Source organism: Pipistrellus hanaki, assembly GCF_964339955.1.
Source record: "Pipistrellus hanaki genome assembly, chromosome: 13".
Classification (NCBI taxonomy): domain Eukaryota; kingdom Metazoa; phylum Chordata; class Mammalia; order Chiroptera; family Vespertilionidae; genus Pipistrellus; species Pipistrellus hanaki.
Window position 1 is genome coordinate 29,342,772 of NC_140515.1, and position 21,816 is coordinate 29,364,587.

The 21,816-nt window shown below is 50.6% G+C and overlaps 1 protein-coding gene across 2 annotated transcripts in view; it reads left to right on the plus strand.

Annotated features, from left to right (window-relative positions):
• IFT122 (intraflagellar transport 122) overlaps positions 1 to 19,544 on the plus strand; it is a 69,496-nt gene extending 49,952 nt beyond the window's left edge. For both annotated transcript variants that reach the window (XM_084902559.1, XM_084902558.1), the window contains 12 exons: positions 3,005 to 3,171; positions 5,808 to 5,979; positions 7,407 to 7,509; positions 9,461 to 9,601; positions 10,734 to 10,828; positions 13,285 to 13,385; positions 15,285 to 15,450; positions 16,302 to 16,413; positions 17,030 to 17,155; positions 18,087 to 18,166; positions 18,493 to 18,657; positions 19,098 to 19,544. In XM_084902559.1, the coding sequence (XP_084758685.1) occupies positions 3,005 to 3,171; positions 5,808 to 5,979; positions 7,407 to 7,509; positions 9,461 to 9,601; positions 10,734 to 10,828; positions 13,285 to 13,385; positions 15,285 to 15,450; positions 16,302 to 16,413; positions 17,030 to 17,155; positions 18,087 to 18,166; positions 18,493 to 18,657; positions 19,098 to 19,187 (1,518 nt within the window). In that variant the 3' untranslated portion in view covers positions 19,188 to 19,544. The remainder of the gene's footprint in view (positions 1 to 3,004; positions 3,172 to 5,807; positions 5,980 to 7,406; positions 7,510 to 9,460; positions 9,602 to 10,733; positions 10,829 to 13,284; positions 13,386 to 15,284; positions 15,451 to 16,301; positions 16,414 to 17,029; positions 17,156 to 18,086; positions 18,167 to 18,492; positions 18,658 to 19,097) is intronic.
• The last annotated feature ends 2,272 nt before the right edge of the window (positions 19,545 to 21,816 follow it).

Consider the following 21,816-nt stretch of genomic DNA (forward strand, 5'->3'; position numbering starts at 1 on the left):
TTCTGGAGCCAAAGGTTATGTCTGGGTCACTGAGCTGGCCTAGGAGTTTCTGGTCACCAGTAGCTGGACAAGCACCTGGTCCCCAGCCTGTCTCTTCACCTGGGTTGTGGTCCCTTCACTCTGTCCCTCTTATCCACTTTGCTGTTTTCAACTTTTTTAACCCCCCCATACTGCCACTACACACACAGGGACACACATTTTGACACTGCATTCATACTGAGAACACTTAAATCAGTGTGTCTCTTTCTGGGGATAACAATATCTAAACCAAGGCCAAAACCTTAAACTAAAGGATTGAATCCTAGAGGTGGAATTTAAGTATTAGGAAAGCTGGCTCTCGGTGTTCTTTAGAACTTTTGGAACCTTCCAGCAAGATGCTGTGGTGTAGCAGATAGTGCTTTCTCGCCTTGGTGTCCAGGCTTTTCACTTTGCTAAGCCTCCATTTTCTTCTTGGAGGTGACAGTTGCATCTCAGCTTAGTTCTGAGAATTGCACAAGATAATGTCTGAGAAAACCCTTTACCAAGGCCAAGCTGTAGAAAGGTTAGGAAAACGAGACTGGCCAACCCTGACCACAGCGTGGCTGTGCTTCAGCCTCTCCCTGGTCAGCCCCACTCCCGCTCCTATACCGAGGCTCCTCCTCACACTTTGGGTGGGCTTCGTGTACCCAAGGCTCCCACCCAGAAATGCAGCCTATTTACACACTCCATCTGGTCTGCTTCTCTATGAAGGTAAATACTCTGGGGGTTGTTTTTGGTTGTAGTTTTTGGTCACAATTCCAAGTAGATTGGTTCTGTTTCAATCCCTTCCCTCCCCCACCCCCCAGTAGTTTGAATTTGAGAAAGTGTGTATATACACATTATGTCTGGGGTGGGGAGGGATACAGTACTTATTAACATGGCATGTTTTTGTTTATTTGAAAATTGCTTCCCAAGATTCAATCTGGTTTTCAGAAAATTTTTAAATTACATTCCCATGTACAAATAAATTATATGCTTTCCGGATAAGTGACATGTTTATATGGTGATAAAGGGAATTATAATGCTCTTAACTCTTATGTAGTGTGTCCTTATCAAAATCACCAAGCATGAGAACACTGTTTAGTCTCATTCATCACTCAGCACAGCCTCTTTCTGTCCACTCCAGGGCAGAGTCTTTGCCATGGCCCCAGATAATGTGTAGATTAGTTTCATGAAACCAAAGAAACTTTGAAAACCCAGTTTGTTGATCCTTCAAGGAACCAGTTAGAGTCAGCTTCAATTAGGTCAGATCTCTTGGGACTGGGCTGTTGGGCTAGAGGAGGTCCCTTTAAGCTTATGAACTGTGTCCCTGGCTGGTCTCCTTATTGAGGATGCACATTTATGGCTTGCTTTTGGTCTCTGAGCCTTCTTACTGTAGTCACCACTGAGTACTCACTTTGAAGGCTATTTCTGTTCTCTTTACCTTTTCCCCCAGCTGCTAACCTCATTTGACCAACCAGGTTAGCAAAGTTTCCAGTTTTGCATTGGCATAAAGTGTACACATTGCAGTAGTTGTCAAGAGTAAAGACTATTCTGTAGTGGCCCAAACTAGGCATCTTCAGATAGTAGCTGCTTTCCAAACCCCTTCTCCTCTGAGAACTCCAGAAGGACCAAAGGCCAGTGAGGTTAGCCTATCTCTTATTGGACCCCCAGCGTCAGGATAAATGATGCTCTTTCCCCCCTTTAAAATGGTTGTCTTAGGCCAATCTAATATTATTTTAGGGGCTACACAATTACCCTGAAAGAAAATGGAGGGGGGAAAAAATAGAGCTAATTATTCAAGTAGGATTTTAGCATACATTGACTGTACTTTCCTGACAAGTGAGTGCTAATCGTGGGGAAAGGAGTGCTTTTTTTAGACTTTGTGAGGTTGACAGTGCACTCTCTGCAGGGTACATTATTCCTAAGACAAACCGCTTCTTACTAGTTATGCAGATCTGGGTGCTCCGAGCTCTCAATATCCTTTTTTGAAAAGCCCCACCTTTTAAAATGTCAGTACCATACCTCAACTATGGCAAACTCCCACGTATGTATTTTAGGTGACTTTCTGACTGAAAAGAGGTGATTTTCTGAGGCTGTTTCTCATGCATCCTAGGGCCACTAGGGAAGCTGGGCATGCCCCTTTGGAGGCCCCCTGCGGTGGTAGAAGGCACATAGGCCCTGAGACTTGACCCTGAGAGCCTGCAAATCCACAGCCTCTTCCCCTGCCTCAGAGCCCTCTTAGCCCCCAGCAGACCTGATCTCCAGACAATTGATACTGTCCAGTTGAGAAGGAATTAACCAGTAACATTTGTACTCCTTATCTGCCCTAGGCAAACACCTGGGGGCAAAGCCAATGGGAGATGCCCTAAGTCCAGGCAAAAGAACTTGAATAGAATCAGAAAACAGATGTGAATAGTACCTCCTGTGTGTGGTGATGGGAGGAGGGCGCAAAGGGGCTGTTCTAGACTCTAAATCATTCTGTCTGTTTAAGTTTAGGGGACTGTGCTCAGCCTCACTCTGGGGCATGTGGCATTCTCCCTAATATCTAAATAAAGATTGTAAGTTAGAATATTTGAAATTGTGCAACCAGGTTGTAGAGTCACTATATTGAAGTATTCACTCATATATCAAACACACACGCAGAAAGAGAGAGAGAAGAAATCTTCTCATAAGTTTGTGTACAGTACTGCAAAGAGTCCGGAAAGGGTTGTTTAGCTAGAGAACAAATATGCGTTAGTGGGCAGGACTGGAAATGTTGAAGGCCATAGTCCTTGACACTGTCCCAGTTCCCGCCAGAGGCACCTGTGGGGCGGCCTGTGAGCACTCCTCCCAGACACCTGGGACTGCCCCTCAGTCAGCTCTGTAGGGATGGGCTCACACTTGCATCCTGATCTCCTGCTTCAGCCAAACAAGCCCTTCCTTACTCCAGCTTTCAGCAGCCTGATGTAATGCTGGCAGCAGGAAGTTCTAATTCAGAGTGTTTTTGTTTGTTGTGCTTCCTCAGGATTTCCTTGGATCTGGAGACCCCAAAGAAACAAAGATGCTAATCACCAAACAGGCTGACTGGGCTAGAAATATCAATGAGCCCAAAGCCGCTGTGGAGATGTACATCTCAGCTGGAGAGCATGTCAAGGCCATAGAGATCAGCGGTGACCATGGCTGGATTGACATGTAGGTTTTCAGTCCCTGCCCCAAGAAGCATTTGGCAGCATGTTGTATCTTGTTAGCTCTTGGATTTGACTGACAAGGAAAACAATAGTGTTTCTCTAAAGATTTAATCCGAATGTGATAGTGATTAGGTTTTTGAGACACAGAGATTGGATGAGGCATTTTCTGTCTTTGAGGAGCTTAGCAAATTTCTGGGGGAAAGAATAGAAGAGAGTGAGGAGGAAACACCCAAGCATTGGAGTTGCCCTTCCCTGAGCTTTCCCTACGAGCCAGGCACTGTAATACCTTGCAGAAGTTGGTTCTCGCTGACACCCTAAGCCTGGGTGTTTCCATGCCCCTCTTCCAAATGAGGAAACCAAGGCTCAAGGACCAAATGATCACACAGGCCAAATAGCTGGGAAATTGTGGAGCTGAGCCTCATTCAAACTGATGTGGCTGTCTTCAATGCCCATAATACCTATAATGGTAGGAACTGAAAAGGAGAATTGGAACTGAATTCTCATAGAAGGAACGATGGATGTCTTCTCCTTGAAGTAGCCTTTGCATGAAGGATCTTGGACGAATTTCAAGAGGCAGAGCTAGGAGGAAGGGGCAGGATGTACAGGCCAGAAGCACAGCTCAATGGGTTGGCTGTGATCAGAATAAAAGGTGTAGGAGGGGGAGAGTGAAGGACAGCTGGCTGTGGGCAGAAGGATCTGTGCTGGCCACTCTGGGAGGGCCTTGGTGTCAGACTGAGGCATTTAGATTTGTCAGTAAGCAGTGAGGACCCCTGAACAGAACTGTGCTGTCAGGAGCCCACTCAGGCAGAGGGTGTAGAGTGGAGGGAAAACCAGAGGAAGAGAGACCAGGTAAGTGGTCACTGTAGTAGGCTGGCTGGGGGAATGAATGAGAGGCACGGAGTAGGCAAAAACTGATAAGACCCAACTGAATTAGGGGTGTTTGGGGTGGGCCAGGCAAGGGAATTGTAGACTGATTCTGAGACCTGGGACTGGTAGTCAGTAATGCCACTTGCCAAGGTAGAGAACAGAAGAGGAACAGGCTTGGGTGGGGCTGCTGGAAAGGGGATGGATTCAGTCTTGGGACTCTGAGAGCATCACACCTCCAGGGGAAGGTCAGAAAAAGTGGGCCTCATTCTCATACACGTGCATATGTATACTCATGTGTACATATATGTGCACACACTGCCATGACTGTTGAGGGAGCAGTTTCTGAGGTCAGCTGAGTCTGAACTTTCAAAACTGTTGATTGCTCTGGAAGCCACACTGTAGTTTGTAGGGAGCGGTGGCCCAGATAGAACCCGGGGCAGGAGAGGGGCTGATAAATAACGAGATCATCCCTGTGAACCCCACTATGTGGTTGACGTGTGTCCAAGAATAAAGTTTCTTGAAGAAAGAGGCACAGATTCACCTCACCCCCAAAATTATTCTTTCACAAAAGGGATGGTACAGGAGAGCGCCAGGCAGATTTAAGTCCCTCTCTCCCTCAAGTTTTTCATGTCACTTTCTTTTGCAACTGATATGTGCCAGAGTTACCTTGAGGAGACTTACATATTTTCAGGAAAGAGACATGCAGCATGTTCTGCCCTTTTCCAGGTCTGGCTGTAAAAGGTGCCTCTCCTCCAGGGACATTTGGTTTGACGGGTGGGGCTGGGGAGCTCTAAGGGGTTGCCTGTGCCACCTTTCCCTAAAATGTGTCATTTCTCCCCTGAGAAGTGTTATTTTTAGATCCATTATTATTCTAAGTACAGATTGACAGGCCTTCCTGAGCTTGCCTGTCTCTGAGACAGGAATCTGTTACAGCTGCTTCCCCTTTCTTTCTCACAAAGAGCAAGCTGGGTAGGACCCATTTCCCCTGGGAAAGCTGGTTTTACCCTAAATCCTGGCCTGACCAGAGGGAACGAGCACATTTCATTCAGCCCCTAAGTCTCCACAAGCAGTGGGAGAGCCAGTCACTACTGGGAAGAAGTGTTGAGCAAGTGGTCCCTGTGGCCCCTCACTAATGGATGGCACCTTGGCCAGGAAGTGAGGCACAGTGCCTGAAGACCTCTTTTCCAGAGCTCAGAGCAGGCCCCACACAAGCCTCTTCCTCTAGAGATTCTGTCACTGAAGAATTTTCATGCCTCTGCCTCTACTTTCCCATGAGAATTCTCAAAACAGTGGTGGGAAGAGCCCTTTGCCACTTCCTGGCCGCAGAGTTTTGGTCACCTTCCACCCTAGCCTTTAGTCTACTCATCTGTAAAATGGGAAAACAGTACCACCTCTTAGGGTGGTGGAGATTCAATGAGATCACACATGTGAAAACTATTGGCACTGTTGTTGATATAGTAGGTGATCAGTAGATGCTCATTTCTCTCCCCAGGTTCCTGCTGGATAGCTTAGTAACTCCCATGAAAGGCTCATGATGGGGGGACAGGGAAGCAGTGTCCTTTGGCAGGCAACCTCTCCCTGTCACTGGGCACTGCTTCTCAGTGTGTATTCACTCATTTAATAACCTCCTGGAGCACCGGGGGCCGTGATACTATATGGAGAACTGGGCATCAACATGAAGTGATACGGAGCCTGCCCTCAAGAAGATCCGCTTCCTTGCCTCAGGCTCCTTTCACAGGGGTCCATCTTCTCCCTGCGTGCTTGCCTCTCCAGGTTAATTGACATCGCCCGCAAGCTGGACAAGGCCGAGCGGGAGCCCCTGCTAATGTGCGCTCATTACTTCAAGAAGCTGGATAACCCTGGCTATGCTGCCGAGACCTTCCAGAAGATTGGTGACCTGAAGTCCTTGGTTCAGCTTCACGTGGAGACCCAGCACTGGGATGAGGTGAGGTTGCCATATGCTTCATGGGTTAGGGGGTCCTGTCTGGGCCCTGGGCCACAGGAGACTTTTTATTGGTTTAGATGGAAAGCAGCTGCCCTCATTGTGAGAATGAACATAGCGTGGCAGTCAGGAGACTTAACCTTGAATTCTCCAAGCCAGAGTATTTTGGCGGGCCTTTTGACACTAGCTTCCCATTTGTTTGCTCATTTATTCATTCAGAGCATCTTTATGGACTGCTGGCTCTGTACCAGCCCTGTGACAGAGACTGGGCATGTGAGAGTTAATGTGACAGCCCACATTGTTGGTCTGAGCTGTCTCTGACCAGCACCACAGGCTGACACAGGTCTGACATGGAGAGACACCTGTGTGACATTTAAAACCTACTGGGTGGCAGAAAAGGTCACCCATACTTCCAGGTGCAGGTTGCCAGAGCCATTTCAGAGGTCACTTCCTCCTCCTCCTCCTTCTTGCCTACCTGGCCCCACTTAAAGACCTAGGCTCCTCTTGCTGAAAGGCAGGTGAGAGAATTAGCCAGGCCAATAGGAAGAGCACTGGGATGAGGATGCAGAAGCAGTGATGTGCTACCCTCTCTGTATCTTGAACTCACCCTCTAGCTCACTGGCTACCTGTGTCCTGGATTGAAATTCATCCATGAAAGTATTAGACTGCACCTTTGGTCCTTACCCTACCCACCGTGTTCTAGTTTACAGAGCCAGAGTGTAGGACTTTTCTGGGTATGAGTTGTCTCACTCCTGACTGCCCTCTGAGTGGCTCCATTTGGTGAGGTGACATGATCCCTTAGGAGAAAAGGTGGAGCCAGGGACAGAGATAATAATGGCGTCTCAAGATAAGCTTATCAGGAGATTTCTCGAGCAGCATAAATTAAAACATCTTGGAATGACTCGGTCCTGGCTGTGTATCAGGCAAACTTTCTCCCTGTTTCCACATACTTTCCCCTTTGACTCATTTTCAATTCTGCTTGACAGGTGGTTCTGGGACTTAGATGAAGCAGTTACCGGGTCCCATACAGCACCAGTCCATCATCATCTTTAACAGCTAATACACAGGATGATGATAATGTCAATTCTGTTTCCTTAGGTGTCGCCTGCAATGAAAAGAAATCTGTTTGCAGCAGTACAGGAGCCCACGCAAACCCTCAAAATAAAATGTTTCCAATTCTGTGCTGCTTCTGTGGTCCAGAAACAGACTGTTGTTATTGAATCCAGTTGCTTGCATATAGCTGTTAATTGCCTTTGTTTTCAAAGAGCTGATTTGTTTTTGCAGTTCTGGGGGTTGTGGGGGAAAGCACTCTCCCCCTCTGAGTTGTCAAGCTGGCAAAATATGACATCCCTGATGGATTCAGCCAAGAGCCATGTTTTCAAGGGGGCTGCAGGGCCTTTTATTACAAATGCATTGGTTCCTTCCTCCAGGCTTTTGCTCTGGGCGAGAAGCATCCTGAGTTTAAAGAAGACATCTACATGCCCTACGCTCAGTGGTTGGCAGAGAACGATCGTTTTGAGGAAGCCCAAAAAGGTAGGGCACACAGACTGGCACCTTGTAGAAGGAGCAAGAGAAGGCACTTCCCAGATACACATTTCAGGAAGGCTGCTAAGCCCCTCCCTTTGTAGACTACCAAGATGTACGACTTTATCTGGGCATGTGATGTGTTTACTGATGAAAGACTGGGGAGCAGTGGAAAGAACATGGGCTCTGGAGTCAGACACATCTGAGTCCATCACTCACCTGCCTTCGGACCTTACACAGGTCCTATCTCCCCTCTGAGCAAAGCACCATGCCCTCAAATGTATCTTCCCATTTAATCCTCACAAGCCCTATGATGTAGGTGCCGTTTTGTAGATGAGAAAACTGAGGTTGGAAGTGGTACAGGGATTTTGCATAACATGTCACAGCAAGGAAGTGACAGAGAAAGAATTCAAGCCAGGTTGGGGCGAGGACAAATGAGAGGATTCGCACAGTGTCTAGCACCATCTCACCTGACACTTTCCCCTGGCATGGATGGAAATGGGTTCTATTTCTGGCCCAGATAAATGGGGTATCCTCAGCTCCTCTGCATTTCCACAGGTAAAGTGGGCCGCATTCTAGGTGTGGCAGTATCTGAAATAGAAGTGAAAGAGAGTATAGAACTAATTGGCAGTAATAATTGAAAAATATGGTTGCCTTCTATGTCAGGCACTGGCTGGGCATGTAACTACATAACCTTGAATCTGGGCAGCAGCCCTGCAGAGACACAGAAACTAGCTGTGCCCTCCAAAGTCACAAAGCCAGAGAGTGACAAAGCCCGAGTTGGACTAGATCTGGCTGGCTGGCTGGCTGGCTGGCTGGGGAACCTGATTCGTCTGCTCGGCTTTGCTGCCTCTTTGGGAAGTCCTCTAACTGAAGTTGGGTGTGTCATATTCCATAGCATCTCACACGCCTATCTGGTTGCCACCTCCAGACACGTTTTGGAACAAATGTCTCCCTGTTGAATCTCCTCAGCTCGATGAAGCCCCCTTTGAAAGACAGCGTCTTCTCTACTGCTTCAGCTTTTCCAGAGAGCCCAGTTGTTAAAGTATCTGCATGTTTGGGCAAAACATATCAACCTATCCATCTGTCTGCGTCTGCCCTTCCAAGAATCCATCGCCATAGTAACTTGGTACTCAGATGAGAGATTACGGATGAGAACGGAACAAAGGCCAGACCTTTTCCTTCTCTAAAGCTGAGGATTTGGATCATCTGAGAGCCCATACGTGGGCAATTGTCACAACTAGAAGTGCTTCCCTGGCAGCCCCAGCACCCCAAGGTTCTGGCACACAGTGTGTACAAGAGATTTCTCTTAAATAGAATAGGAACAATTTAGAGATCTTTTTGGCTTATTTTCACAAACGTTTGGTTGATAAAACCAAGCCAATTTTTTTTCAAGGTTGCCATCCGAAAGCACTCAGTTGGACACTGACTGAGGACTGGAGTTGCGCTCGGTTCTGTGACCCTGGCAGGCTGCTTCACCTCCACCTTGCAGAGCCCATTAAGCAAAGTCTTCATAAGTCTGTTGTGATGACCCAGTGAAGTAGTCAGCAACAAAAGCACTTTTTAAACCACCAAACCCATTCAAGTGTCAGGTCCTGTTAGCGTCACCTCAGAAATCACAAGGCCTATTTCCCCTGGAGTGGGATAGGGGCAAACCTCACTGACGGAGAACAACAGTTTTATCTTTAGACTTTGCCCTGCATTTCGGTCCCTCAAGTTTTTCTTGCTGCCGTGCCTTTACAAAGTTGGTTGCCTTTTCCCAGCCAAAAGGGAGCATATCTCACTGTAGTTTTTTCAAGATATAGCCTAGGTTATTTATAGCCTTCGGCCTGAGAGGCGCATCCCAGCAATGCAGTGCTGCAGATGCTCCGATGAATGTCCTACTTCTCAGCAGCCCCTTGCAAACCCTGCAAAATTCCCTCCGATGCCCTGAATTGTGTGTGTGTTTGTGCCCCTCCAGCGTTCCACAAGGCCGGGCGGCAGGGGGAAGCGGTCAGGGTGCTGGAGCAGCTCTCAAACAACGCGGTGGTAGAAAACAGATTTAATGATGCTGCCTATTATTATTGGATGCTGTCCATGCAGTGCCTCAATATAGCTCAAGGTAAGTAAACAACAGCCAGGCCGCTTGTTTCCCCGGCCCCGCTCTGGCACCAAGATAAACATCGAAAGAGCTGGGACGTTTTAATTAAAGCCTTGGGCTTGTTTATTGGGTGTATTGTCCGTAACCCTGCCTTGCAGTGCCCTAATCTGATGTGTCATCTTTTTCCAGTTTTCCCATAAGCTTAAAGATGGGATGAGGACCATCCTGGGGTTACAGATGGGGGGGAGGGGGGGTGTCATACCCTGAGTGGCTAATTCAGAACATGTCTCTCCCCAGCTACCTGGGAGCCCATAACTGGACCTGGGTGAGCTCCGGTTTTAAAAATGTTTTTAATTAAATGAAAAGATGAAGAAGAGATCATTTTACAATGACACACTCCAGATTCTCACTCATCCCAAGCAGAAAAATAGTTTCAATGTTTCTTTCATTCACAAGACTTCCCCCTGAGGGAGTTCTTTACTAAACCGAGGCCAGTATTCAGGAATGGGAAAACCACTGGAATTAGAGGCAGCTAGGTGACTAATAATAAGTCCCAATTCCTTCCTCAGCAGCATGTCCTGTCTCTAGCATGGGGGTAACCCTGCCCTTCCTTCCCAAGGCTGCTGTGAGCCTCACAGAAGCCATGGTTTCAGTTTGATAACTGTCATGCCAGGTTGTAGGTTGGTATTTTTCTGTTCTGGCCAGTGGTCTGTGATTTTAATAGGGAACAGCACAGTGGAAAGAGGCTTGAGGTGAGCATGAATAAAACTGGCCCTTGCCCACCCTCCCTGCCAGCTCCTCTGGTATGTCTGAGTGCCAGTGACCCACGCTCTTGCCCTAGCTGGTGCTCTCTCAGTGGAATGACCTGAGAGTGCATAGTGTGGGCTCTGGGAGAACCTGCGAGAAATATCCACAGACTTTCCCTGGCCATGTGCTCTGCCACACTGAGACAGTGCTCTGCCCTGTCTTGGGATGGCCCCAGCTTCTAAGCAGAGCACCTTTCCCATTCATTGCACCTCTTTGTCACTCTTCCTGGCATAGTCCTGACGTTGGGGGAGAACTGGCAACAGTGCCATTGCCTAGCTCTTCCTTCTAGACTGATTTGACACGCCTTCTCCTTCTCCCCCTTCTTCCCTCCCACTGCACACCGAAGATCCTGCCCAGAAGGACACGATGCTCACCAAGTTTCACCACTTCCAGCACTTGGCTGAGCTGTACCACTGCTACCATGCCATTCACCGGTACACGGTAAGATGGCCTGGAAATGGGTGCCTAAGCTAGGGCCACTGCCTACTGAGATGGGGGCACTGGACTTGTCTTAAGTAAACCCACTGGGCAGAGTGACCTGCTGAGAAATCCCGCTTTTCTCCTGAGAAACAAAGTGTGGAACTTTGATTTTCTTTGATTGGCTGCTTGTTTGACATGCAGCAAGCTGCAGGCTTCTGAATTAGTCAGCCAGCTAAATTGGGCCTTTCGAGTTGCTTGCTTCAGGTTTGGATGACTCGGACAGACTCTAGGTTAGCCAGACAAAGGGCTGTCTAAAATGGTGAGGGGTGAACAGTGCATGGGGCTCTCTCCTAGATGGGTGAAGACCCAGTTCTAACAAAGGCCTGAGGTCCCTCCCTAGCTCTGCAACTGGCTTGCTATATGACCTTGAGCAATTTACTTTCCCTCTATGGCCTTCAGTTTCCTTCTCTATAAAACATGAGGGTTGCCAGGCCGGCATGGCTCAGTGGTTGAGCATCAACCTATGAACCAGGAGGTCACAGTTCAATTCCCAGTCAGGGCATATGCCTGGGCTGTGGGCTCCATTCCCAGTGTGGAACGTACAGGAGACAGCCAATCAATGATTCCCTCCCATCATTGATGTTTCTATCTCTCTCCCTCTCCCTTTCTCTCTGAAATCAGGAAAGTGGCTTCTTTCCGGGTGAGCACCTGAGACAGGGGCTCTGAAAGGACTGCAAGGGCAGACGAGGCCCCTTGAGACCACTGCCCTGGTGTGGGAGGAGATGAGATGCAGGCTTGACAGCTGCTCAGGCAGAGCCCATCAGAAGAGTCTTTCTTGCCAGACTTTCCCCAGAAGCAAATAATGTGCCAAGAGTTTAGCACAAAAGAGGGGCAAAGAGGTGCCCAGGTGGAAAGCAGACCCCAAACTCAATTTAGGCTCAAAAGTCACGGCCCCAGCTCAGTATCAGTTTTCCTGAGTCACTTTGAGCCCAGCTCTTTCTTTTTGCTCTTCTTCTTCCTCTGCACCTCAGGGCATGAGCACAGGGCATCTCTTCTCTGTAACAGCTCTGAGGAGCTCATAGTCTAGTAACAAGAAGTTGTCATAAAGTTCCCTCAAGGGATTCCCTCGAGAAGGTGAAGCCCAGAGGAGGGAGGTACGTAAGGATGGGGCAAGTGCAGAGGCGGAGGAAGAGCATTCCTGGCAGAGGTCACAGCACGTACAAAGGCGTGGAGGTAGGTGGTATTTTAAGGCTTGGCAGGCAGGTCCCAGCAGAGCAGCTCTGATGCAGAGCAGACTGGGAAGGGAAGCAGCAGACCTTTCCTGGCATAATGGCTTCCTTCCCAGAGGAGAGGTGCTAATCCTGAGGAACTCCCCCAACCCCTGTTCTCTCTGGGACATTTCTTAGCTTCTCACCTAGTGCAGTGTAACCAGCGGCAGGCTTCTCCTGGCTGTCACCCAGAAAAGGATGCAGTCTCAGGTTTTCTTGGGTTCTTGGAACTAACAGAGGCTAAAGACATTTAAGTGAGAACTGGAGAGAGAATGCTGGGCTCTGAACTGAAGTGGTGTAAAGTGAGTCCTAGTGAATTTAGACCAATTAGGGCCTACATCCTGATGGCTCCATGGTGAGAGTGGTCTAGCAAGACCTTTAAGGAAATGTCAGTTTATTGCCATTTAAGTGCTTGAGAGGGGAGGGGTAACTGGCCTGAATTAGGCATTCTTATCTAAAGCAGTCTCAGTTTGCACACACTGTGCCAGATTCCTTCAAAGTGGTATTCTTAACCTTTTATGGACCCTTTCTGATAGAAAATTCCCTCTGGTCTGCTGTTCTGAGCTTCCGGCAGCCCCTAGGTACTCATTCAGTTAATGTGTGTTGAGTGCCTCATCTTTTAGGGCCTATGCCAGGTGCTGGGGCACAGGGATGAGCAGTTGAGGGGCTCCACCACATGTGCATGTTCGGTGGGCAGTGAATGGGCAGGCCGCTATTGGAGAGCAGAGAAGAGGTATGAGATTTTATGCTGTCGGTTAACTACTTCCCTGCAGGTTTATAGCATGGTCATGTCCCAAATTGCATAAATGTCTTCTCTTTTCGAGCTAATTTGAGACAGTTTGAGCTCAGGGAAACGGAATCATTACGTACCCCAGAAGCAGTGCCACTCAGGAGACATGCTTGGGCTTTGGGATCAGATCTGGGTTTGAATCCCAGCTCTGCTCCTTTCTAGCGGGTGACCTCGGCAGATCATCTCCCTGGGCCTTATTTGCCTGTAAGTACAGTGAGGATGACAATACATCCCTCACTGGACTGTGTTAAAGACCATGTGAGACAGTAGCTATAAAATGCCCTGCACACAGTAGGTGCTCATTAAGCAGGACTGCTCATTTACTAAAGTATCTTAGAATTATTGGCATCTGCTTTTCAGCCTGGCCCAGCAGTGGCTCATTTGAGGAATTCAATCTCTGTCTACTTTTCTCACTGTAGGAGGAGCCGTTCAGTTCCCATCGCCCTGAAACCCTCTTCAACATCTCCAGGTTCCTGCTGCACAGCCTGACCAAGGACACCCCCTTGGGCATCTCTAAAGTGTATCCTCTCTCTTACCCCCACCTCTATCCCACCCCTCCTGTCTAATGGCCCCGAGAAGTTCTTTCCAGAGCACTTTGCTGGCAAAAACCTCCCTCTCTCCAGCAGCCCTCAGGGAAGGCAGAAAGCCTGCCCAGCCGCTGCTGTTTGCTGTAGAAGAGGCCCAGCCAGGGAAGCCGAGGGGCTAGTGCCAAGAGAAGATTAGTTTACAGGGTTCTCTGTGCTAGACCCAGCACTGAGTCTGCAGCCAGCACACTCTCCAAGCCCTCCGGGAACCCACAAATGTGGCTGTGACTGCATTATAGGAAGACCAGGCCTTCGGGTTTGGAATTTTAGAGACTTCCCTCGGGAGGCCGGTGGATGGAGCACCTGTTGTGCCCCAAGCCCCTTGCCAGGCAGTAGGCAACAAGGCTGCCGTCTAGTGGGAGAGAGGGAACCTGTCAGGGCCGGGTTCAGTGGGATGCATGCTGTTTCCAAGAGTGGAATGCAGCCAGGGTCTTGGCCAAGGAAGGCTGCCTGGAGAAGGTGATATCCATCCTACAGGCTGAGGTAACCAGGGACGACAGCAGAGTACATGTTCCAGGAGAGTATCTAGCACATGGAAAGGCCAGGTGGTGAAGTGAGCATGACGTGCCAGAGGAGCTGCAGCCTGCTGAAGCCCTGGGGAGCCAGGCTGGAGAGGCAGTGGCCTTGGGGCCTCCTCCCTCCTCTGGCTGGTGCAAGCCACAGGGAGGGCTATCAGCAGAGAAGAGGCAGAGGGCCAATGCTTCCAGAAGGCCCAGAAAGTAATAAAGGACATAAACATCTCCTCCTGTTGGAAATCTCGCCATTCTCTCAGCCCCTTTCCAGCTCCAACAGGACCTGCCTTCTGCGAGGAAAAAGCCCTCCCAGGAGAGGGCTCAGAGGTGCTAATCAGGTGTTTCTAAAGGGTTCCAGGCCCAACATTTACATTTCAGAAGAAACTCCCACAAATCAAGTCTTGCCTTCAGCGACGGAAACTCCTGCAAATGAGTGGCCAAGGACACACCTGCTGGGGTCTGAGCACTGTACCCATTCCAGCAGCTCCATTCAAGTCAGCAGTGTTTGTTGAACCCCTGCCCTGAGCTTCACCCTGTGCTGGCCATTGGGGGCCTGGGAATAGCTCCAGACAGTCCCAGACTTTGAGGAGCCACAGTGAAGACACAGACAAATATAACTGCTGGAGTGGAAGGAGCCACACTTGGGGTGTGGGGAGCAGGAACATCAGTAGGAGAGTGGGGAGGAGGCATGGGACTGGCTGGGGAAGTGGGTTAAGTGTCCACAGGTGGTCTGGGGACGAAGGTCAGGCTGGGTCTGAGTATATCCAACAATGGAGCTAACCTGAGATTGAACACAGTCTTGTCAGCCTCAGTCTGAGGAGCTCAGAGGAAGGCCGCAGAGAGCAAGGGAGGCTGCCACTCAGAAATCACCTGGCCCTTGGGGAGGGGAGGCAGAGAGAAGTGCGCTGCACCCAGGGGCCTCTGTAAGCTGGACTGAGGGCAGCTCCCCAGGCAGTCTGGGACCAGGTTGTACATGGCAGAACTGGAGTCGGAGGGCTTGGCTGATAGGCTGGGCAAGGTGGGGAGAGCCATTTAGTCCTGGTCAGGGTACAAGATGAACCAAAGCAGGCCCAGAGAACCTAAACAAGGTTGAAATAATGGAAACTGCACTGTCTTTATCTCTGAAAAAAGATCTCTGGGCCTTGATATCTGAGAATTACACTTACATCCCATAAAGGAACAAAGTACTCCTCAAGCTCCTGCTTGTGCTCTCCTGGCACCAGCATGAGCTGTGTTCTGGCACTGGGCTCGTTCTGAGGGTAAGTGGTGCCAGCTCGCAGGCCCCAGTGTAGGCCTTGCTGTCCTTAACCCTGTAATTGACAGGAGAACACTCTTCACCCTGGCCAAGCAGAGCAGGGCCCTGGGCGCCTACAAACTGGCCCGGCACGCCTACGACCAGCTGCGGGGCCTGTACGTCCCCGCCAGGTTCCAGAAGTCCATCGAGCTGGACAGCCTGACCATCCGCTCCCAACCTTTCCAGGACAACGAGGTGGGTCACAGCCCCTCCGGCTCCTCCTCTTTCGCAGCATCTTCGGACATTCCTGACGCACGCGCTCAGGTGTCCGTGTCCCTTCCCTGCCAACTCCTGCTCTTTCCTGTCCGTCCCTCTGTGCTCACTCAGCCCTCTGTGCTCCAGAGGGCTCCCCTGAATCCCACAGCCCTGCCCCATCTTCTTCCTGGCCCTCTCAAGGTTCCATTTCTGCTGTGGCCCTCCTCTGTCCCTAGCCTCCCTCCACCCCTCCATGACCAGGTGGCTTTGCCTCCACTTCATCCTAGGAGCCCAAGTCCTCGCCCGCCGTCCTTCTGGAGCCAGGTTATTGCGCTTCAGTAAATCCATCCCATGTCTATGCCCAGCCCTCTCTCCTCCAACCCAGCTAACTACTGTCTCTTTCACAATCCCCTCTTTAAGCTCATAGGAGAGACTGCCATCAGATAGACATGGCTTCGGATCCAAGCCCCACCATTTCCTAGCTATGTCTCAATCTTTCTAAGCCTGGGTTTCCTTCTCTATCAAATGGGGGCACACATAATAGCTTTCCCATCGTGGCTGTAAGGGTGAAAGAGCCAGTGCGGGTGATGTGCTGAGCACAGTACCTGGAGCATAGTAAGTGGCCGGTGAATGTGGCCATGGTTATTGGCATTCCTGCCGGGAGAATAGCTGCTGAGTCCTGCCTGTGAAGGAGGGGTCCAGGCCCCAAATGATGAGGCCTCCAGAGTCTTTGTAGGCTCTTACTCTGCTTCACATAGCACAGAGCCCCGGCCCAGTGCCCCCACCCACCCACCCAGGGCCTTTCCTCTTAGCAGCTAAGCCCAGTCTGGGGTCCTTGTTTTGTTTTGCAGGAGCTGGTGCCCTTGTGCTACCGCTGCTCTACCAACAACCCGTTGCTAAACAACCTGGGCAACGTTTGCATCAATTGCCGCCAGCCCTTCATCTTCTCTGCCTCTTCCTATGGTGAGTCTGGCACAGGTGGAAGGGGTCCCAGTGAATGGCTGGGCTCAGCCCACTCCTGTTGGTCGCATGTGTCCTGATTTGTAAAGTGGGGACAGTGTGACAGTCACCCTGCCTGACACATAGGGTCATTCAGGACGCACAGTGCTGCACAAACCTGAAGCACCCATTCCTCAGAGCCTGTGTGAGGCTTTGCATAACATAAAAGCCCCAGGAATAGAGGCTGCTGGTCGGGCATTTGGTCTGGGAGTCCAGTTCCTTCTATGTTGACATAGGATCAGAAGCCCCTTCCCAGTAGCTGGGCAGAGGCCTAGCCTCTTCCCTCAGAGAGGAGCCCATCCAGCTGTTGGGGGGAAGAAGGAGGGACTGAAGGCCCAGTTCTCATCCCATACACACAGACACCCCACCACCACCACACCCCTGCTCCCGGACATTGGGCAGGCAAGAGGAGTGTCCCTGCTGCTCAGCTTGTCTACTTGATTTCAGAGAAGCCTGCTGCTGGGTGAGGAAGGAACTCTGTGGTCCTCTCACCTCTCAGGCTGCCTGGTGAGAGTATCCAGCCCCCAGCTTCCTGCAGGGTGCCATCCCCCAGCTCCTCCCTGTGCCCCGTGTCTTCCAGAGGTGCTGCACCTGGTCGAGTTCTACCTAGAGGAGGGGATCACTGATGAAGAAGCCGTCTCCCTCATTGACCTGGAGGCACCAAGACACAAGCGTGAGAACAAATGGCAGGAGATCACAGGCAACAGTATCCTGGGCATCGGGCTTGACCCCTGTGTGTGCCAGCAGAGCTCAGGGCCTGGGTGTGAGGAGAAGGCCTTGGAGGGCGGCTGGGCCAGGTAGGACGAGGACATGGCAGGCAATTGCTGAGAGAGTGGAGAGGCCCACCTGGCGGCATGGACAGGCCTCATCTGGGGCCTGTGTTTCTACAAGCTTCCAGGTAATGCCAATGCCACTGGGCCATGAACCCCATTTTGAAAAGCAGAAGACAGAGGAGAGGTCAAGAAGGGAGACAGAAACTCTGTTCACACACCAGTCCTCTGCACACATACATCTGCTTAGGCTGGATTATTGCTGCTGTGTGAGGCCACATCCTGTACCTGACTCAACACCACGGCCTCCAGTCTGGGGGGCCTTTCGTGTGGGAGTCCCGCTGCCCTGGCCTCACATCAGCTCTTCCTGGCAGAGGTGGCAGCTCCCTGGGGACCTTCGGCCTAATCTGGCCAGCCTCGGGATCTGCAGGAGCTCTCACCCCCTTCTCCAAGAAACATGACCTTCAAGGCCATCTCAGAAATATGGCCTGCAAACCACCTGGCTATGTGTCTCCAAGAAATGCCAGTTCGCTGGCCCATCATTTCTACAGCCACACACAGCAGCCCTCTGGCCTCTGTTCACCTGGTGCTTCTGGCTGGCAGGCCCATGGAGCCATGGCATGGTCCCTGTGGGGCCGCAGAGCCCTTTGTCCTCCTTTCCCACCTGAGCATGGGGCCTGACCAGGTCTGTGTTTCCTGCATTTCTCCATCTGGAAACCTGTCCCGCCAGCCCTGCCGCTCTTCCCCAGAGCCGGAGGGAGACACATGAGGCCTGGAGGAGCTCCTGGGAGTCTCAGCATGTTGGGTGGAGGGTGGGACCTGTTTCCTATTTGGCCTCAGGTTCTATCCTTGACCAGACTCCTCCAGATTCCCAGACTCTGAGACTGGACGAGACCATGAATTCCATGGGAGATGATGACCCTTTCACGGCAAAGCTGAGTTTTGAGGTGAGGTGCCTATGTGAGTGATGGGCTCCTGAGGCCCGCAAAGCCTATTGGGAGGGTGGTCTTAGGTCTCTTCTGTATACATTCCTTGGTGTGAGGGAGAACTACTTCCTGTCAGGGCTGCCAGGGACGGGGAGGTGGTGGGCTTTCTCTCAGTAGAGATGCCAACAGTGGCTACATGACCTGGCAGGGTTCTGTTAAGGTACTTGATGGGGGAAATCTCTGGGGTCTTTCCTGGCCACTCCCAAAGATTCTGGGATCGTGGCCCACATAAATGTGTTACTGTGACTGAGGGCACCAGGGCCCCCTGCTTCCTGCCTGCCCTGCAGCAAGGTGGCTCGGAGTTCGTGCCCGTGGTAGTGAGTCGGTCGGTGCTGCGTTCCATGAGCCGTCGGGAAGTCCTTATCAAGCGCTGGCCCCCGCCCCTGCAGTGGCAGTACTTCCGCTCCTTCCTACCGGACGCCTCCATCACCATGTGTCCCTCCTGCTTCCAGGTACTGTGCCCACTGCCTGCAGCTCCTGTGTGGTGTCCAGGTTCTTCTTTCTGTTGCTTTTCCATTTCCCAAATTTCCCCTTGGGGAGGCCGGGCATCTGGGAGGAGTGTAAGTGATCTCTGAGCAACCAAGGCCTAGTTGGGAGAAGAGACTCAGCTGTCCTCCCTCCTTTGGGTCGCATCCCATGTGCTCTCTGGAACACTCATGTTCTGTCTGCATGTACCCTGACTCCGGGAGGGCTGGGAAAGTGTGACTCACCTTTGAACTTCATTTAGAAAACATGGGCCACAGACCCTTACCCCTTCCTCCCAGTCCTCTGACAGAGGTGTTCGAGGTCTGGTGTTCTAACCTGACACACTGGAAGGGCAACAGTCTTTGCCAGGCTCTGGGCTGGTGCACTCCTTGAGTGGCTGCCCAGAGTCCCGGCCGTCTCTCCTCAGATGTTCCACTCGGAGGACTATGAGCTGCTGGTACTTCAGCACACCCACTGCCCCTATTGCCGGAGACATATTGACGACCCCAGCCCGTGACCTGCACCCTGGGGACCACCCATTCCCTTTGGGCCACCTTGTAGTTGGCAGTAGAAAGAAGGAAGAGGTAAATTGTTAGAATGTGTGTTCTGCCCAGATGAAGTTTATATTTTAGGGAGGGGCCTTGTGTAACCACAGAATTCCCATTTATGGCATTTCATACCTTGTAAATAGCACCAGGATATGGATAAGAGAATGTACATATATTTTCTAAAAAAAATCTGTTACTTTCAGCACAGTTCTGAGTTGTTCATGGCAGCCTGCTGGAGTCCAGAGAACTGTCAGACCATTAACATGTACACTTTGCAAACAGATTGCCTCAATAATTACAAATAAAGGGGCTACTTATTTTCATCAGTGTCTGCATTTTAGCAAATCTTCATATTGTCTGCAATTTAATTTCCTTATGCAAAAGTGCACCTGTTTCTAATTTGATCCAAGAGGAACATTATATTTGTGTTCTTTTAAAATTTAATCTAATCGAAATGGCAATATGGTAGTGAGTAGGGGAACAGGGTTTATTTATTCATATATTTTGGTTTAATGGGGCTCCATCTTGACAAGAAAATAAAGTACCTGGCTCCAAAGAAGATGGCAAAGAGGGCCCTCCCTGGAGGTTATACTTCCCAGCTGGGGCCAGGCCCCCTCCACCACCTTTCCCCCAGCCCCACATGGGCTCCAACCCAACCCCAGGCTTTTCCCTTCCCTCCATCCCGGTCCTAAAGGGAGTGGTTCCTCTTGAGATCCCACTAAGGTCCCTTCCCCTGAGCATCAACAATGTCCGATTTATAGCTCAAGGGCATGGGGGGTAGCAGATGGGAAGCTGGGGAGGGAGAGCTGATACTTACTGGGGACTTTTTCTGTGCCAGGTTTGTTTCATGTGTTGTCTCAGTTCTCACAGCTCTCTGCGAGGAAGGGTTATGATTTCCGTTATACGGCCACGGGGACGGGTGGAGGTGCTGGGGCCTCACCCCGCCCTGAGGGGAAGTCCCTGAGCTATCCGTCCGGGGGGCCCACTCCCTTCACCTTCCACTCTGCCTGCCCAGGAGGGCGTGAGCAAGCGCATCCTGTAAAGTCCTGTCAGCAGGAGAAAGGGAACATGTCGAAAACCACCCTCATGATTAGATATTGATACAGAGCACAACACTGGTCCCTACTGGAGGGATGAAGAGGGGAGCAGCTGCAGAGGGGTGAGTGCAGGAGCTGGACCCCTGCCCCACCCTTCTTCCCTGCCTCCCTCTGCATCTCTCTTTGGAGATAATGGAGGAAAATGAAGAAAAGAAGCCAGACAATTGTGCCAACAGAACTCCTCCGCTGAGTGTGTAATTACTTATGATCATGCATACTCTCTCTCACTAAACATTTATTAATGCATTAGGATTTCCATTAGCGCATTACTTGAACTGAAATCATTTGCATATAGCTGGGAAAAAGAGGGGAGAGGAAGAAAACAGCCTCAACCACCCAGCAGGCAGGTGTCAATCAGTGTCAGATCAGATGGTCCATGGCTGAAGGGAGAGACAGGGGCCCAGACTGACACTTCGGCATGCATCCTTTCAGCTGAATACGCGTGTGCCATGCCAGGTCCTGCTGCCACGAAGCTGAGCTTTGGAGGCCTGAGTCTGAGAGACAATCACTGTAATTCCCATTAAATCAAGTGCTTACTGAATGTCAGTCCCTGTGCTAAGCACTTTCCACACATCTTATTTAATCCTTACTAATCACTAAGGATTCTCCTTTTACTGATGACGAAACTGAGGTTCAGTAATGTTTTCTTTCACTTAAGGAATACTTATTGAGCCAAGACAGCATTCACACCCAGCCTTTACATGTAAGCACTCTGTTTTACCTGCTCTCCTGTCCCACCCTGGAGGGGTTTTGACCCGGTCCAATTTTCTCTCCAAGGCTCAGTTTCCTGATGTGTACAAAAGCGCCCCCTCCAGCTCTGACACTGAGGTTCAGGCCTCAGTCTCCATCGTTGACCCTGACAACCCCTCACATACTAGGATGAGAGAGGCCTTGAGGGTTCCTGAGGTGCCCGTTTCATTAAGAGGAGCCTGAGGCCTGGAGGGGGAGGAGTGTCTGCCAGAGGCTGCACAGCTTGGAAGAGGTCGAGCTTATGACATTGTCTGGACTGCTTGTCTCCAGTCCTCAACATTGTTCCCATATTCTTTTTCTTTTTCTTTTTTTTTTTTAATCTTTATTGATTTCAGAGAGGACGGGAGAGGGAAAAAGAAACATCAATGATGAGAGAGAATCATTGATTGGCTGCCGCCTGTATGTCCCCCACTGGGGATCAAGCTTGCAACCCAGGCATGTGCCCTCGACCTGAATCGAACCTGGAACCCTTTAGTCCGTAGGCTGATGTTCTCTCTACTGAGCCAAACCAGCTGAGGCCCCATATTCTTGAAAGGAGAAAGTGGGAAAGGGGGCAATGGGTGGCCCAGAAAGAGCCCCAGGCCAGACTTTAAGTGGGCCTGGCTCTAGCCCTGCCTCAACCACCTGGGTTTCTCCATCTATCCCCAGCAATGCTACCAAGGCCAGGAGCCTCTTGTGACTCTCAAATAGGTGGACAGAGCCCCTTCTCCAAGGTTGCTGCCAACTGCAAATACCAGGTGACCTCCTCCTT